Raw genomic sequence first — 18874 nt, 5'->3', positions numbered from 1 at the left:
AAGTCTTACTGAAACAGTCCCTCATGGTCTTTATTCATTTAAGTGTGTGCTGGGAATATTAAAAAGGATGGGCATGACTGAACAACTTTTGAACTCAAAACAACTCGAAGATGCTTTTGATTCAGTTCTCTTGAATCCATTTTGGGTCAACGAGCAGACTGTACTGATCTAAACTCTGAGATTGTTCATTCATAATTTCCTTTTCTGTTTTTCATGTGATGGCTTTTTAGATTATTCTAAGTAGCTGTTACTAATCAGTAAGTTAAACTGTTAGAAAAGGGAAAACATCCTTGGCAATTGCCCTATCAGTCTGGTAGATGGAAATGCTTTTTTGATACAAGTTTTTTTGACTGTTTAATGCTGTCTAATGCTGTCCTGAAATATGTTGAAACACTGGATTCTGTCTGTGCTTTCTCTGTAAAAACTGTTTTCTCTCATAAAAACAGTTTATTAGCATGTTGCCCCCATATCCTGGTGTCTACATTTACTCTTTCCTTTTACTGAAAAGGAAGATACCCTGTTGTGTATTCTGCTCAACACGTCTCTAGCTGCTCTCAAATGATTACCTTTCAGTTTGCTTTATGAATAATGTACTACAGGTTCCCCGTGTATGAGCAAAGTTACCTACAGCATGTCAGAGCAAGTGAACACAACTTCCATGTACCTACTTGTCTCTGCATGCAGATATATATAAAAAAAGTCAGTACTTTTATATATATATATGTGAAAATGTGCATATTTAGAGCAATGAGCACAGGCTTAAAGATGCAATATCCTGAAGCTGTAAAAGAAAATGGCAAAAAATACCTCAAAAATTCATCATGTCTTCCTAATCAGTTTAATCTTTTTGTATGGTAAAAACCTGTATGGCACAGACTGGTGTGTGTGGGTAAAATACAGCAGAGCTCCTCTTTCTCTGCTCCACGCTTCCTTCTGCATCTCCTTTGTATGTGCCATTTGTGTACAGGAGGTGCAGGCCTTACCCATGTATCCTTCAGAGCCATCCCTCAGGCCAGGCTCCTGCCAATGGAGCAGGAAGCTGCCTTCAGATTGGTGCATCCTGCTAGTCCTGCTCAGCCACCCCGGCAGGAGATTCCAAAAGCTCCCACAGTGTGGCTGGCATGTCCTTACTGTCATGAATGGATTCTGAGGATTAAAAATCAATCTCTTTCTTTGAAAAATCACGTTGGTTTTTTTTCATGGGTATTTATTTGGGGGTTTAATTCTGTGGTTGTCCTATTAACTAAAGCTCCATACCCAGCAGCTTGGCTTCATTCTGTGTGCTGTCACATGTTTATATCCGGTAGGAAGCCTTCAAGTGAGCAAAATGAGTCCCGGGTACTCTGAAGTGTGGGGAGTTGGTGATACTTTCAGAAGTCTCACACTTTGTCCTGCTGGCTGTCTCCAGCAGCATGTCTAGAGGCAGACTTTTAGATGCACTCCAATGTCTTTGGTCCTCCTGCTAGAAATCACATTGGATATCTGGGCCAAATGTAAGTCAGGAACAGGAGAGAACCATCAGCAGACAGTTTCTGAGCAAGTGCTGAGCGAATCGTAGGCAGGGCATGTAGCGATTCCTTCAACCCTAGCCTGAGTTTGAAGTCTGAGTGATTAAGATTTGATCATTTGAGTGACACTGAAGATAAAATGCCATTTTCTCTCTGGTCGCCAGGGATACTGCAGCTGCTTATGGTTCTTTACTGATATATATGTGCATATATCTATTTTTTTTTAATTTGTCAACATTTTTCTTTTCTGGTTTATGCTGCCTGTTGCTAGAGACATGTGGAATGTTAATTGTACTGTATATGGGTCTCTCCCCACCCCTCCCTTGTGTCTTTTCCTCTCCCCTTTCCTTTCTCTGTTCCTTTTGTCTCTCACAGCAGTCTGAACAGCGTTAACAGTAGTGATTCCCGGTCCAGTGGCTCGCACTCGCACTCACCTAGTTCACACTATCGCTATCGCAGCTCCAATCTGCCTCAGCAGGCACCCATGAGGCTGTCCAGTGTGTCCTCCCATGATTCTGGATTCATGTCCCAGGATGCTTTCCAGTCCAAATCGCCATCCCCCATGCCACCAGAAGCACCTAACCAGGTACGTGCAAGCATGAGAACAAAAACCTGAGTGTGAGCTGGACTCTGTAACTTGGCTCACCTTTCAGAAAAAGGATCTGATGTGGTTTTGGGGTACCTTGGAGTCAGTTTAAACATTGAGGGTAAGGTTTGTCTCAGTGCATTTCATTTATCCAAAAGTTGGGCCTCTAGCAGGAGTGATTTATGCTGCTTTTGCAGTTAGTACTGAAGAAAGGGATGAGTCACTCTTGGGTGATTTCATTTTCTCTCTGGCCCTGGAGGGAGCCTCGATGCCTAACTTTTAGATAAATACAGGCAACAAAGGGCAAGAAATCTCACCTTGTAGGAGGGAATAATATTCACTTTACCCACTGAGATTACCACTTAATATGCTGCACAGGTTGCAAGTGGTTAATATCTGGTGGCTCTTTGCTGTTTAATGGGGACATACTGATGTCAGAACAGCCTTTTGACAGCCACAGTAACTGATACTGGTGGCTTTGGCGTCAGAGAGACTTACTTCATTCCTGCCCTGCAGAGGATCTGGGATACACTAAATGCTACTAATGCTAAATGCATTATCATATGGAATTGGTTTTGCCATTTTTTATGACACCCATTTCTGTGGATAGACTTGCATTTTGGACTCTCAGTTAAGCACCTTGCAGAAATAAGGTTTCTGCATGAAAATGAGAGGTGTTCTTAATTCTTTTTGGAACTCACAAGAAAGGAGTATTTGTATAGTAATATATGATAACATCCTGAAGCCAGTCAAACTAAGAGGATTTCACTACAAATATAAGCAAAACTTTTCCTGAGCATTTTTGGGTCTGCAGAAGGAAATTGCCACTCTATTTTTTCATTACAAAATTCCTCTAAAAACTCACTGGCCATCTGCAGGCAGAGGTTTGCAATGCTCCATGGCCTGTATCTTCCAGCACCTGAATTCTGTTTGCTGCTTTTTTTTTTTTTTTTTAAGAAATCACAAAGCAAATGTAATATTTTTAAACAAGGCTGAATTGCCTTCTCACATTATAAATCCCTTTGAAAATCTTAGCTGCAAACTGAAGTGAACCTAATGTCCTGGGTATTACTTACTTTAATACACCCTGAGGTCACTGGAGAAGATTGTCTTTTACTTTTAAAATGTAGTTGCACTCCTTTTCACATGTTAGAGATAGTAGGTAGTTCTGTAGGCGTGGTTGGGGAGTGTTAATCCTCATAGTCAGCAAGTGTTAGTGGTTATCAAGTGTCACCTGCCCATGTAAACTACCCTAGACCACCTTTGATAGCACACAGATCCTTGCCTTCTGCAGAACATTTAATAAGTAGTACCCTTAGAGAAATTTTTAAGGTATCATCCAAAACAACACTGGTTCATTTAGGCTTGGAACACATTCTCAAGGGAACTTCAATGGTTTTTAAATGCATTTACTTTTCTCATTTTAATAGAAATGCTTTCTTTTTAAATGATACCTTTTCTGTCCCCAGTCTGGACACATCAGCTTTTTTTTATAGATTACATCCTGAAGAACTTTGTGCACACTAATAAAATGAATGTTTTGTTTAGATTGGCTATGGCTAACCTAAGTGAAATGCAAAAAAGTAAATGAGCAATAATAAAGTAAACTGGAATAGTAACAAGGTAAGGAAGTTGACTTTAAAGATAGATACATCACTTACATGTGCTAGCATCATCTTTGGTTTTTATAATATTCACTGCATAAAAGGGCAGTAAATCCACATGATGATGCTGTGTTTGCAGACAAGGATGTAACTTTGCAATTGCTCTTAGCATGAAAAAAACCAACACCTCTCTTTGCAAATTCCCCTGTTAAGCAGAGGAGAGAACTTAGGCTGGTATCAGGTGGCAGAACATCCTGAAAGTTGATGGGAGTCATGCTGATTTGCACCAGCTAAGTTCATACGCTTTCACTTCATTTTAGAAACTGTCCATAAGGTTGCAAACTGATCCAAGCATCACTTGAGCTATTCATGAGCTGTGGAAGGCTGCAGCAGTGTGACAAGTGTAGTGTGTTGGTATAACAAATGGGTATGTGCTCTGTATGTCTCTGGTTCTGTTTACCTTTACGCAGAGGAAAAGGTAACAGATCATTGCCTGGCCGCTTCATCTTTGCTTAAGTGTCTTGCTTTATATGTTCAGCACTAAGTAAATTGTGTGTGTTGTGCTGACAGATAACTGTGACTGTGAGCTGACCAGCAGCTGTTCAGTAGGCAGCGTTACCCCGTGTTGTGTGTCTCTAACCAACTGACAGATCTCCCTGTGGGGCTGTGCTTGGAGCATCGGTGCTGGGTGGGGAGGAGGCTGCTGCTCTGTCTCAAACACTGATGTTGTTGTTTCTAGTAGTGACACTGAGGAGGCAGAAAAGCAAGCTCTGGAACCAACAAAGGAAATTAAAAGCTGTATATCTTGTGCAGGTGGACACTTTGATGATGTTTGCTAGCTACATGCTGTGGCATATGTTGGTTGGATCAACAAAGCCCTTTTTGTTTAATAATGAATTTTAGAAAAAAAAAGTAGAAGGGGGTTATTTAAAATTCCCATATTATAGGAATGTGAGTATATGAGCTATGTGAAGCTATTACATATATAAGCTCACCTACATTTTAGACAAGCGTCACTGAAAATTAAACTGAATTTCCTCAAAATCACATTGGGGGGGGGGGGGGGGAGTTGGTGGGAATCTCAAACAAAGACTGGAGATTGAAACAAGGTACAGACTATACCAAAGGTGAGATCTCTGACAAAATGAAGACTGCTTTCCAGCCTGTAGTTGTTAGTAAGAGTAGTAAGTCTTTACAATTATCACACTTTGCATAGAAGATAGGAAAAAGAGCAGTTATAAAAACAGATTCTGCCCTTTCACTGGTGTGTGAGGATCACCTTTCTGCAGCATTGCTGGGAGTAAAAGTGTTATCCTGTAGCATGTGGCTGTACCTGTGGGAAGGTCACTGTAAAAGGCTTTAATCATAATTAAAGAGGGACATTTGGGCTTAGCTGAACAGCTGGAAAAGCATCACAGGTCTCTTTCAGGAGTGGAGCAGTTTCTTTAAGTGCCAGATGTAAGGTCAGCCGTGGCCAACATTGCCCTTGGCACTCAGTGACCTCATACAAAGCCCTTCTGACAGACCTGCTGGGAGCACAGAGTGGCTTTTGGATGGATGCTGGATGTGACTGGTGCTGCTAAACCCACTCATGCCCTGTGTAGTAGACAAACTGAGGCCTGGGAGTATCTGTGATCAAATGATGTGATAGCAATATAGTGATGTTTGATTCTGGGGATGATAATAGTAGGATCCGCTGGATTTGAAGTAAACAGTTGGATTTTATAGGCTGCTTGTGACTTCACAGAGATGAAACCAAAGGGAGACAAAGAAGCAGGTGAAGATAAAAAAGTTGATGTGCTGTCAGACAGCAGAGAGATAAGTATTGTTAGAATGCTCTGGAAAGCACTTTCACTAAACAGTGAAGTAGGGGGAAACTGAATGTGAAGTTGCTTCTGCATGTACAGGTTATAAGGCTGGAAAAATTTTGCTTTTGAGGAGATTTCATTGCTTGGAATAGCTGCAAGTAAGAATAGGGGAAATATATTGTTACAGCTATTCTGTTTTCCATTTAAATTAAGAAATGCTTCCAGATCAGACCTTAAAAAAACCACCCCCAAAAACAAACAAATAAAAAAAAACACCAAAAGCAAACAAATTAAAAAAAAAAAAGCAAACAAACAAAACAAAAACCAAAATCAACTCCAAACTGAAATGCATCTGTAAGTTATCACCAGATATTAGTTTCTCCTAAAATTCCAAGTTGTTTCCCAGTAGTTTGTCCCTGACTAGAAAGAAGAGTCAGTAGAGACAGATTCCTGGAAATGAGACAAATTGAGGAGGTGACCTTGAGTTACTACCCAGAGCTTTTTGAAAAGTAGCTGAGACCATCTTCCAGTGACTCTAGAGGGATATTGGACCACGCTCATCATTAGGATTTGGTCTCCCTGGAAACCCTTGTCCAGGAAGCTCGTTCTCCTATTTGAGAAAGGGAGAGGGTTAAAAAAGCAATGCTATGTTTGAATGGAAAACATAGCAAACAAAGCATGCAAGTAATCCAAGATAACCATGGTCCTTTTATAGGTTAGTTGAACAGCAGATGGAAAATGTAATTGTACAGTCCAGTAGCCCAAAAAATATTTTTTTTATATCCCTGCTGGAACTCATGCATACCACACCAAGTAGCAGGCCACTATCCAAGAACAAGCCATGGCTCATCTGAGAGACCAGACACCAAGCTGCACTTGTACAAATGTACATTTAGGGCCCTGCTTGTCACTGCAAAGCACAGTTTTAGCTTTATAGTGTTAACTTTAAGCTTTTCGCAGAAGAGATGGTTTTAGAACAGAGCAGGACTGCCATTATTTCAGCTGTGGGGAAAAAAATGGCTAAAATGGAAGAACTTATTTTAAAAACTATACAAACAAAATTTTTAAAAAGGAATCTACTAAAACAAGTTGAAAAAATCTGCTTGTCAAATTTCTCTCACCATGGGGTGGGGGAATTGTAGAATTTGTAGAAATTACTCTGTAGAGCAGAAATTTCTCTGCCCTGTGTATGTGGTCCCAGGAGAGGTTATGCCAGGGAATGTGCATCTAGAACAAGCACTGCAGAGTCTTAGGATTCTTTGTCCAAGCAGTAGCTGTGCAGTTTCTGTTTTCAGTCCCTCATGTACTTTATGCTAAGAAGTGATGGGTGGTCTGTGCTTCCCACACCTGGGTCCAGCCATTCAGGACTGCCTCTCCAGTCTGATCCAAGCATCCTTTGACCTGCTGCCAGTCATGTTTTCCTTATGCTTTTCCTTCAGGAGTTCAGTTTCTTCTGCCTCCCTCTCCATTGTTTTCTCACTGTTGGAATCCTTTTGTAGCAAGACCGGAGGTTCCCTTTCTCTGTGCCTTGCAAGTGTCTGAAGACAAGGAGAGCCTGTTTCTGTACCATGACCTCTTGCATTTCCTTCACCTTTCAGGATGTTTTCCCCATGACATCTTGGTTCCGTCTTTTTCTAGCTTTTCTTGCTGAAAATGGATACACTGAATTAATGGGAGAGTCCTTTTTGTCATCTTTTTTTTGCTTTGGAGGAGTCACTTTATTGCAAAAATAAATTCATCAGTTCCAGTGTTTTTTTCCCCATACACCAAGTAAATTGAACAATTCTTTGCATCTTTAGAATCTGCATTTTTGACCTTTTTTATCTATTTGCTACATGCATCTTGGTAATAAACACCATCAGTGAGCTATTTCTACCATTACTTGACACAATCTTGTGAAATTTCTGTCTTGTAGACACAAATAGTGTATTAGATGCAAACTCCCAAGTTCTTAGTTGTTGCCCTTGGGTATCTGTAGAAAACAAGGTAGCATGGGAGATGCCATGCTTAGAACTCAGACCCTTAACTGTCCATCCTGCCATGTGCAGAGTATGCAGACCCAGGAGGGTCATTTGAGCCATAAGTAGGAGGTTTCAGACAGCATTTTCTGTAATTACATTTTTCTCTCTTGGTTTTTTCCTGGCCAGACCATAACACTAGTGTGAGTATTCTCATGAGGCTTCTTCTGCTGAGGTACCTGGAATGTCAGTCAGAACTCTGGAATTTAGTGTAAAAGCTAGTTTTCTGTAATGAATTTTTCTCTAGGGACAGAGGCAATAGTCTCATCTCCATTTAGTGCACCTTGTTTATGTCTGATGGCAGTCCTCTGCAGCTCATCTTTGTCAGTATTGTTATTTTTAGAGGCTTTTCTCCTGTAAAAGGACTTGGATAAATGTGACAATGTGATAAATGTAAGAATGTGACAAGTTCCACTAGATATCAAGCCACTGCCTCATCAGGTACGCCACTTTCAGTGCTCTCCTTAACAGCCGTGTGTCATTTGTTGCTGTTCCCTCTGATCTTACCTTTACCTCAACTCTTACTGCACTTTGAATATAAGCCTTGTTAGGTGACATACTTGTACCCTAAACATGTTTGACAGGTCACCTGCAGATCTGATCTCATGTCAGCATAGGCTGGGATCAGTGTTATTTATATAAAATACTCCGTCACTCTACATGCTTTAAAAAATTTTAACAGCCTTTGCAAAATTTCACTTAAATCAGTTTATCAGTAAGCTCAAGATGCTGATACCATGTTGACTTCTCAGCTGCCCCAGTACTCTTCACCAAAACCCTTATGGTGACAGTGTTCTATCCTGCGAGACCTACATCTTCTTTTACTCGGGCAGCTGGCTGTACATTACCCATATGTAGCTTCTGGTGAGCAGTGAGACAATTTGTGGGTGTTAGGAGTATTTGCTCCTCTGCACTGCCTCATATCCAGCTGTCCTTCCATTGCAAACTCACCCCAGATTTTACCTAAGGTTAACTCGTGAAATTTTATTTCAGGTGAGATTTCCCTTCCTTTTCAACATGTTATTCCTTGAAATCTCTGTCTTTGCTACACAAACTTGAAAAAAGAGCACATTCTCTCTGCTGTCATAAAACACCTTAGATAGACTTGTTTCACAGGTCCTTGGGTACTAAAGGATGAATTGGTCTTGCTAGTATTGAATTTCTGACAGTGAACAGAGCTCAGTACTGCCCTGACAACTCGGACAGTATTCTTGACCATTTCCAAGGTCTCGATGAGACCTGGATGCACATCCCTAACAGAGTAGGATGCCACTTCCAAGGGGGAGATGTGGAAGAGCACTGTAGTTGGTAAAATGGTCCATGTGGTTATTCCCCTTGGTCTTTGCGTAGTTGGATTAGATGCTGTTGTAGAGGTCTGACAGCAGCAAAGGTAAATAAAGGTGTGCACTGAAAATTGGAGAAGTTCCTAGATAGGAGCAAAATGTTTGATGTGTTCAGTGGACGTTTTATGTCCTGCATTTTCCTTCACTCTCCATCGAAGCCCCTGGTATTTTCTGTCTCTGCTGCTAGGAGAAAGCAGGTGGCAAGCACATGTCACCACTTCTGCACTCAGCAGAGTGCATGTGCCTTCCTGCTGGCTGCTGGGTAGGAGGGTTTTAGTCAGAGTGCTTTTGGTGTATGCATCCTACCTGCAGAGGCACATGCATACACAGGTCATGCACTTTGGAAACCTCCAGTTTTGGTAAGTATCACTTCTTTCTCTCTTCCATAATACTTGAACTCAGATGAGCTTTTCACAAGCACTTTGCAGATCAGAATATACGAGAACTTGTGAATATAAGTGACATTTGCTACTCCATGTTTTAAATCTAAACTTTGTGTCTTTGAAGTACTGATGATCTGCTTTTCTGTATAAATCAGTTGTCTCAGTATATTGCATGTTTGGACCACAAGTGCCCTAAGCTCCCCCAGCTTCTTGCTCTGAGACAGCAGCAGAATTGAGACACTGAAATTGTAATGAGGAGTTGAGATCGCTGCCTCGATTCCCTCATTCCTTAGTGTGGCAAGTTCTCGCATTAAACAAATGGCTTATTTTTTTTCATAGATTTCCTGAACATTAGCAATAGTTTTGAGCAGTTTCTAATTGATTTTTAAAATCCTAACCCTTTGCTTTTCTCATCCTTCCCTCTCTCCTGTATGTCTCTGTGTATGTGCTTTTTGTCTTTTTGTTTGTGATTTTTTTTCTTTTCTGGTGGCTTGCGTATACCTTTCCCTGCGTTGCAATGCTGTTTTATGCTGCAGAATTCGTCCAGCTCTGCCTCTTCAGAAGCCTCTGAAACCTGCCAGTCAGTGAGCGAGTGCAGTTCCCCCACCTCAGTCAGCTCAGGCTCCACCATGGGGGCTTGGGCCTCCACAGATAAGGTGAAAAACTTCATCTCCAAGACATACAAACCTATTAGCTCATTATCCAAACTCTGCAACATTTGGACAAAAAAACCTCTGTGCATGGGATGCAGTCAGGATCCTTCTTGGTGAAAGATGAGAATAGGAACTGTTGCACACTCCCTTAGAAATTAATCTGTTTGAATAAAAACCACAATTGTCTTTAAACTAGCTACTAGGAGAAGCTACAAATTGGGTATTTTACAGAAGTAATTTTCTAAGAAAAGCTCATTCTCCACTTTTTCTACTCAGAGAGATTGTGGAATGCTGCCCAGACCCAGCTGTTTGCCTGACAAAAAGCGCCTTGCCCAGGTTGTGCTGTTTGTGGCTTCTCCCCTCTCTCCCCTTAGGTAGCACACATTACACTGAGTAAAGGGGGGTTGTTTTTTGGCCAAAAAGGAAAGCAAAATACACATGGTTGGAACAAATTACATGGGATACACTCTGAACTGGGGGAGGAAGTGATAGCAGTCTCCTTTCTCATCTCATAAATCCTTGCTGTTGGTTTTAGTTGTTTTTTTCTTCCATATCATCACACAGCCAGAACATGTCATGTTTGAAGGCTGTATGCTTTTCCCCTCTGTCCAGCTACACAGACTAAATACCACTAATGCAGATGCCTTCAGGATTGGAAAAGTTCTGGTTTTATTTCAGCAGTCTGCAGGGTACCTAAATTACAAAGGCTTTTTCACAGTGTGCTGCTTTCATGGACAGAAGGCAAAGCTGCTCAGCCTGGAGACAATGACTGCTAGATGGATGCCTGAAATTTGTTATAGATAACAATTTTCAGGCAATCTCACTTCTGAATGAAACATTGTATCAATTTTCTGTTTTTTATTTGCAGTGAATTGAAGAGCTTCCTTTCTTTTGTTTTAAGATAGAGATTTTCTCCCTAGAACATCAGTCACAGTGTATTTTCGTATTCATTCTGTTTATATTAATTTCTCTGTTTTTGTTTTTTTTATTTGTTTCATTTCCAGTTGTCTAATGGGTTTTATCACTGTAGTTTATCAAGTGACCCATCCGTAGCTTCAGTTGGTGCAGGTCCTTTCCCTCATTTCCCGCCTGTCTCCCGCGCGTGGACTCGGGCTCCCTCAGCCCTCCTTCCAGACTACGTTCATTATTACACCATTGGGCCAGGCATGTTACCATCATCTAAGATCCCTAGCTGGAAGGTTTGTGTTCCTTTTGTTGTGGCAGTCCTCACCTCCTCATACCAACAGCATGCACACGGCAGTTGTTGCTCCCTTTCAGTCCATGTAATTACTGGTTGATTTGCTCTGTTTGGTATCACTCTGAATGGGCACTGCATGGTGAAAATCAGACCTAAAATCCGGTTGTGGGTATTTCTGAATGACCTTGTGTGTTCCGGCACCAATTAAAAGATATCAAAGCTGACAACACCTAGGTAGGAAGGAATAGTTTAGATCTGGAACATTGGTGAAAGCACTCTGTGCTCTATTGAGAGGGAAAAGAGCTTATTTAGCACTATCAAAGCACTCACTTGAGCAGGCAGGGGCATCCAGTTGTCTTAGTAGGACCATACATTGGATGCCCCAACCTTCTCCCTGTGGCTGGGCCCGTGGCTATAGGCAGGCACAATCTCCTAGATCCAGCTGGAGTGGTTTAAGAAGGTGCTCAGCACCAGGTGAACCCAAGTGGTGACTGATGATTTACTGCCACAGATTAGAAGTGCTCACCCAGCTCGTTTTGCTCTCTTGGGGAGACCACCAAAAAAGAGTGCAGTAACGTCTTCCAGTTGCTCCAGCTGGATCTGCAGGGATCTTACTTGGCATCAGAATATGTCGGCTCTGCTAGAGCCTGAAAGTTCATCCCTGCCAGGTGGTTCCCCTGGGAGACTTTGCCCTAGAGCAAGGGAAAAGGTCTCTTGTCTGTTGCTTTGCATCTTCAGCAAGGCTGATGTGCAGTCAGTCAGCCGTAGCTGTGCAATTTTAAGTGCCTGTGGATGATTGTATAATACTGCTTATGCACCACAGGACCCATGTATATATGTCTAAATTGAGATACCTTGTTACAGATCCCCCTAATCTCTCTCTCCAGCAGCTGGAGACACAGGGTGGCCACAGTGGTCCTGGGGCTTCAGGGTCATTTGTTGTGTCTGTGTTAGAATCACTTTCCCAATATATTTCACAGCAAAACACTTAGAGCAGAGACACAGTTGTCAAGGCAAAGCAGAGTTTCATAGGTGTTAAAAAAACCAAAATACCTGTCCATACAAGGGGGTATGTCAGTTCAGCTGCCTTGCACTTCTCGTTCCTTGGACTGAGACACATCAAGAGCCCACAGCGTGGTTTTAGCCCATCATTAATTGTCCATCAGAAGGCTATGGGAGGCTGCCCAGCAGGCAGCTGGGAGGGTGTGGGGCCCATTCTCATGTACAAATTTTTTATTTCATTTTTAAAGCAGCCTTTGTCTCAGTGAAGGAAAACTGTTTTAGGACTGGGATTGCCCCTGAAGCAGCTGGCATTGGGGGAGCTGCTGCTTAGCACTGGTTCTGCATCCCAACACAGGTCACAGATCAGTCCAGCTCTTTGTGTGCAGTGTGTGGGTTCTAGACACCCTCAGGATTTTGCTTAATAGAGCCCCTAGTGAATACAGCCCTCAGGGCCTGAGGAATTTCTGTTTCAAATTTAGCACCAGTAATTCAGAGTGAGGTTAGTCTTTGTGCAGTACAGATTACCATTATAAACTAGACTTCAATTAGTAAGTAAACTGAGAGATTACTCAGAGTAACTCGCTCCACTAATGTGTATGAAAAATCTGTTCAAGCCTAATTTTTCAGAACTGAGGACATCTGTAACAGCACATAATACTAGAACCTGTGTACATCTGGAACAGTTACATCACTGATTGGACATTTATGCATATCTTCTGCTGTGTGACAGTGATTTTTGTGCTTGAAATTCTGAAAATATAGGCTTTAACACCATGGAATTTCATTTAGATAACACTATAGTATCAAAATGTTAAATACCTTCATATAAGAATGTTTAGGTAGAATGGGAAATGTAGATTTCTTTTAATAAAGGAAATAGGTTTAATAAGTGAAGATTTTTAATATCTTCAAAACTATTTCTCACCTTATTCAGAAAGGCATATCCAGTTTGATACACGATCTGTTGCATTAAAATTGCCCTTTGCATAGTTTTGCCTGTAATTAAAGCACAGTTCCCGATGAAAGCTGTCCCTAACAAGCTCATTTCCTTAGGACTGGGCCAAGCCAGGCCCGTACGATCAGCCCATGGTGAACACATTGCAACGTCGCAAAGAAAAGCGTGAGCCAGATCTCAATGGAGCAGCTCAGAGCGGACCCCCCGCACCCCCCGAGGACACCCAGAGGCCTCGGAGCATGACGGTGTCAGCTGCCACACGGGTGAAGCTCTCATTTCAAATACGCTGTTCGGTGTAAAGGAGATGGCCATGCTGTCTCCTGCCAGTACTTCTGATGCACTTTATGTTGTGTTTATGTGGGAAGTGGTACTGTGGTCAGTGGGAATCATGTGGGCAGAAATACCATTGGGTATTCACTTTTATAGAGCAGTGGACTCCAAAGAAGCATCTGTTCCTAAACCCAAGTAAATGGTTGGGCACAATCCTGTTGGATTATGATGGTGACAGGCTCTGCTGGGGAGGAGAGACAGCTAAAAGTGGGTGAAGGTGACTGACCCTTGCAGGTTAACAAGTCTCTTTCCTGTGTGTAAGCAGCAGGGTGAGGAGATGGAGGCCTGCGAGGAGCTGGCGCTCGCTCTGTCCCGAGGGCTGCAGTTGGACACCCAGAGGAGCAGTCGGGATTCCTTGCAGTGCTCCAGTGGCTACAGCACCCAGACAACAACTCCGTGCTGTTCAGAGGACACAATTCCATCTCAAGGTAATGCATCCAGGAGATGTTCCTTTTTAGAACATTCCCATCCTGGCCACATTCACACCATGGTGCCAAGGAGCAGCTATTGCTTGCTGACTTTGTAGTCAGCTGGAGAGGAAGGCTGGCATTGCTGTTGGGAAGCTTTTTCCAGCTTGGAATGCAGCCTGGATTTTTTAACTACATAGAAATCGGCATTGCTGTGTAGTGTACTGACAATTGTATTTTTGTGTGCATGACTCCAATGAGTTTCAGCTTAAGGATGCCAGCATTTTAAAGAGGATCCTGATGCCTTAGGCTCTCAAGGCATCATCCTGGAATTATAAATGACACTGGTATTGCATCCAGTACTTCTTGGGTCCTTTCTGAGCTATTGTCTCAGCAAATACACACTCACAAGGTTTGCTGTGTTCCATCAGCACTCTCAGTCTGCTCTTGGTTTCCCTGGGTGATCTTTCATTTCCTGCCTAAGCAGAAACTTTGTAATTGGAAAAATAATCCATTGGAGACTTTAACTTGGGCATAGCTGGGAAGCTGCAATGAGGTGTTGGGTTTTGTACCCTGTTTCAGAACCAGCAGCAAGCTGGGAGGGACCGGAGGGACCAAGGTTTGGTATTTGCAGTTCAAGCCTTGTTTGCTCAGCTGGGGTGGTTGTGCTCTGCAGTCACAGGAGGCAGCAGGGCTTGTGGTGGGCCAAGCTTGGCTCAGCACTTAGGTGAAGAGGAAGGAACCCAGTGCAATTACTAAAGCTGAGGCTGAGTTTTCAGAGTTGACAGCTGGGTTTTACTTGGTTTACAAAATAAGCAGATTTGCTGCTGAAATCACTGGTACATGGTCCCCTGAACCCACTTACCTAATCTAAAGTACATTTTTCAAGTATTCCTATCTACAAGTCATGGCATATGGCTTGTAGGATGCCAGTTTTGGTATCTTCACATTGATGACAAATATTGAGCTCATTCTCTTTCACAAGAGCCATGGGCCCCCTGCAGCTGTAGGATTGGTCTGCTGTGATGCCTTCAACCACGCAGTTCTCAAATCTTGGTCACAGAACCTCGGGCTTTCTTCCTTCTAAAGGTGGAAAGTCCCTTAATTCTTACAGATTCCCAGGCTTTTTAGGTTATCTATACATACTTCAGACTTACTGATGTGAATCAGCTGTCTGCTCCAACTTGATCCTAACTCTGTCTTTTGGCATCAGTTTCAGATTATGATTATTTCTCTGTGAGTGGTGACCAGGAGGCAGAACAACAGGAGTTTGACAAATCTTCCACCATCCCAAGAAACAGTGACATTAGCCAGTCCTATCGCAGAATGTTTCAAACCAAGCGTCCTGCTTCCACTGCAGGTCTGCCAACCACACTGGGACCGGTCATCGTCACCCCGGGCGTCGCCACCATCCGACGGACCCCTTCGACCAAGCCTTCCGTCCGGCGCGGGACCATCGGTGGAGGCCCGATTCCCATCAAGACGCCGGTGATTCCTGTCAAAACACCAACTGTCCCTGACATACCAGGGGGGCTGCCTGGTGCCCTTGCTGGCACAGAAGAGTGTCCCGAGCAAAATCCAGAGTCTCCAGCAGCAGGAGATGGTGGGCAAGGTGTCACCAGCGTGCCCTCATGGAGCGGGCAAGCGTCTGTCAACCCTCCGGCGCCAGGCCAGAAACTGGGTGCTGCCGAGGAGCAGAGGCAGGCGGTCCCCGAGAGCGAGGGGGAGGGGAGCGAGCGGGATGGGGTCGGCAGCCTGGCGCCCGCGGGGCAGGCGGAGCTGGAGCCCGGTGAGCTGAGCCCCGGCGATGTCCCGCAGGGGGAGGATATGCTCAACGCCATCCGGCGCGGGGTCAAGCTGAAGAAGACGACCACGAATGATCGCTCAGCACCTCGTATTTCCTAGGAGCAGAGGAGCTGCCAGACTACTGAACACCGAGGAGGAACTGTGAGAAAACTAATCTGTCTCTATCCATTCCAATCTGTAATCAATGATTTTTTTAAGATACTCGGTAACAGACAGTCTGAAAGTACTCCAAAAGAGAAAACAAATGAAAGAGCATAGTAAGACATAGTCTTCAGTGGTGTTTTAATTTGTAAATATCAATGATTTTGTTTCTGCATTTTTTTGATCTAAGTTACACTTTTAATTTTTTCTGAAGGTGCCAAATCCCATTTACCTTTTTTATAACTCTCTTTGTAAAGTTTTAAATCATAGGAAAAAAAAAAATGTCGAGTAGTTAACTTCAGCAAAGGGATTTAATGAAAATTTGGCTTTTTTGCAAGCTTTTGTAGTGCGCCTTGTAATAGTGAGATTAAAAAATAGAACAATGGGACTTACTACAGTTTAAGTCAAGTGATATGGAACAGATCCTCATTTAAGTATTAAAAAGAAGTTTGAAAAGCAGGAATAAAAATTGACAATAAAGCAATATATAATGCAAGGAAGAAACCTGCAGTTGGTAGAGTTATTGGGGGTAGTGGGGGGAGGGAGATGCCATCAAAATAGCAGATGCTGTTGCACAAAAGTAGCCTAGTAGGATGAATTACTAGTAGCTTCATGGTAAATGCATCAGAATAAGCCATATTGGATTGCAGTGTTTTGTTTCTGTAGGGTGTTTTAAAAACTGGGTTTTTCCACATTTCTTTTTTGACTGCACAGCAGCAACTCTCAGTCACATGCATGCAGCCTTAACTGTGTAGGCTTGGTTCTTCCACCTTCACGTTTTGTTCCGCTCATCCTTCCGCTGAATGCAAACAAGGACAACAGGCTTAAGGCAGTTATAAATGTGAAAACATTCTTAAAATGCAAGCAGGGAGTTCTTAGATGTTATCAAAATGCCTTTTTCTGACTGTGCCCAGCAGGCTGGGCACCTTAGAAAGCCCAACTATTTTGAGAAAACACTTAAAAATTTGACAGGTGAAACCAGCTTGTGATCCAATAAACTGCGAATGTTTCTTTCCAATACAGGGGCTTGTTTTTCTTAACTTCTTTTAAATGGCAGTTGATTGGCTTTTCTTAAATACTGAAAAGAAAGGGGTGAGGGGTGGGTGGGGGGTGGGGGGAGATACTGGTTTTTTGATAATACCAGGAGTCTGATCACTGTAATCTCTTTTTCTGTACTTTTAAGTAATGTTTTTTGGCACGCTATTGATAGAATCATTAAGAGTTGGATTTTTTCCTTAAAGTACATTATTGCTGCAATACCCGTCTCCTAAAGCTGACAGGAATGTGCAGACCCCTTGGCATGACACGTGTTCCAGTCAAGACAATCCAGAAGGATGCTGTCTGCCCACCTACTGCAGACCTACATGTGGAGGGACACTAGACTTGTGGATCCAGGATTGTTTAAAAATGAACCAAATAAAACACATAAGGGGCTGGTTTCTACCACACACTGCAGATTTCTGTTGGCTCTAGACTTGCCTACATGACCTCTTATCCTTTAATACATAACTGCATTGGATGTGAAACTTCTAGTAACTGTGTAGTCACTGTGTTCTATATGACATTTTACACTGCTGTGCTTGCTAAACTTTTTTTTTTTGTTATGGCTAAAAAGCAAAAAGAAAAAAAAAGCATGATCCTTAGAAAATACTAAACCTTTCTTTGAAAAACAAGCTCCTTATTACAGAATATAATAAACAGTAGTGCCTGTGGTGTAGCCCACCAATCTTGATACAGTAGCTGATGCATTGTGCAAATGAGGCTTTGAGATGGTTTTTGCATAAACAAAAACCGCTAGGAGATAATCTCAATAGTTAAAAGTGTTATTTAAACCTTTGAAATAAATGGATGTAACTGTACCCAAGTACAGCTTTTCACTTGTTTAGTTCTTAAACGTTTAGTATAATCAGTAAAATTTAATATAAAATGTTGCCAAATTCAATGTAGAAAGAATGTGACAAAACACTTTGGATAGTTCTATTGTTTGTGTTTTTGCATATTGTAAAAGCAGTGTCACAGCTGAAAAACAAAATGTTTCTAATGGTAAATTATTGTGGTTTAGTTGCTAGTTTGTACTGAGAGTTGACCTCTCCCTGTGCAGTTTTTTGTTCTAAACTGGTATAAATAATTGCTGTAAGTGTGTCTCCCTTCTACATTGTAATGATTGCTTAAGCCTACATTATAAATAAAGAACTGCTGAAAAACTTCTGTATTTTGCTTCTTAAAGACTTTCTGCTTCCAGAGCATTGGATATCAATGGTGGCCTTCATCAGACATCTCAAGGTTTCATCTGTGTGTAATAGAAGCAAGAGAGAGTTAAAAAGCAAGTAAATAAAATTGCATATAGCTGTGTTTTACTGATGGGCACCAGCAGGGTAGCAGTGGAGCAGAAGTATACTGCTAACGATGGAAATTCCCATTAAGTAGTAACTGATGACATTTCCCTGCTGTTACCTGGCCAGGAAGCACTGGTAACTGCATTTCTGTGCATCCACCTCAGTGCTGGACCACAGTTCCTTAGGCCAGAGGAGGAAAATTGCTGCTGTCAACACTGCCCGTGCTACAGCCAGAATGTATCAAGCACAACACCAGCACCATCTCCCACAGTTCCCCAGGTGACTGAAGACTTTTCAGCTTTCTCAGCATTGAAGGCAGAGGGGGGAGACATTGCTCCCTCTTGGAGCTGCCATACAATAGCTCAGTTTATTTGCTTGCTGCTGCAATGATTGCATTTTTGTCTAAAGCTTTCCATTTGTCACTTGCCCTGGGTTTATGAGGCCAGGTTTAGGTAGCTGGGGGCTACAGGGGTGGCTTCTCTGACTGTAAGAAGCTTCCCCCATGTCTGACAGAGCCAATGCCAGCTGGCTCCAGGACAGACCCACCACTGGCCACAGCCGAGCCCAACAGTGATGGTGGTAATGCCTCTGGGATTGAAAATTTAAGAAGGGGAAAAAGTTGCTGTGTGACAGCAATAGCAGGTGGAGAGAAGAGTGAGAGTATGTGAGGGAAACAGCCCCGCAGACACCCTGGTCAGTGAGGAAGGAGGGGCAGGAGGTGCTCCAGGTGCCAGAGCAGACATTTCCCTGCAGGTGATGCAGCTGTGCCCCTGCAGCTCATGGAGGTCCATGGAGG

The 18874-nt window shown here is 42.7% G+C and overlaps 1 protein-coding gene across 14 annotated transcripts in view; it reads left to right on the top strand.

Moving 5' to 3' along the window:
* MTSS1 (MTSS I-BAR domain containing 1) overlaps nt 1-17964 on the top strand; it is a 133011-nt gene extending 115047 nt beyond the window's left edge. For 3 of the 14 annotated variants that reach the window (XM_069005454.1, XM_069005453.1, XM_069005457.1), the window contains 6 exons: nt 1884-2094; nt 9787-9906; nt 10908-11102; nt 13157-13321; nt 13654-13816; nt 15009-17964. In XM_069005454.1, coding sequence (XP_068861555.1) covers nt 1884-2094; nt 9787-9906; nt 10908-11102; nt 13157-13321; nt 13654-13816; nt 15009-15700 — 1546 coding nt within the window. In that variant the 3' untranslated portion in view covers nt 15701-17964. The remainder of the gene's footprint in view (nt 1-1883; nt 2095-9786; nt 9907-10907; nt 11103-13156; nt 13322-13653; nt 13817-15008) is intronic. The other 11 variants (XM_069005458.1, XM_069005456.1, XM_069005460.1 and 8 more) reach the window with 8 other exon arrangements.
* The last annotated feature ends 910 nt before the right edge of the window (nt 17965-18874 follow it).

Source organism: Aphelocoma coerulescens, chromosome 2 (genome assembly GCF_041296385.1).
Source record: "Aphelocoma coerulescens isolate FSJ_1873_10779 chromosome 2, UR_Acoe_1.0, whole genome shotgun sequence".
NCBI lineage: Eukaryota > Metazoa > Chordata > Aves > Passeriformes > Corvidae > Aphelocoma > Aphelocoma coerulescens.
This window is presented reverse-complemented; position numbering and strand designations above follow the sequence as displayed.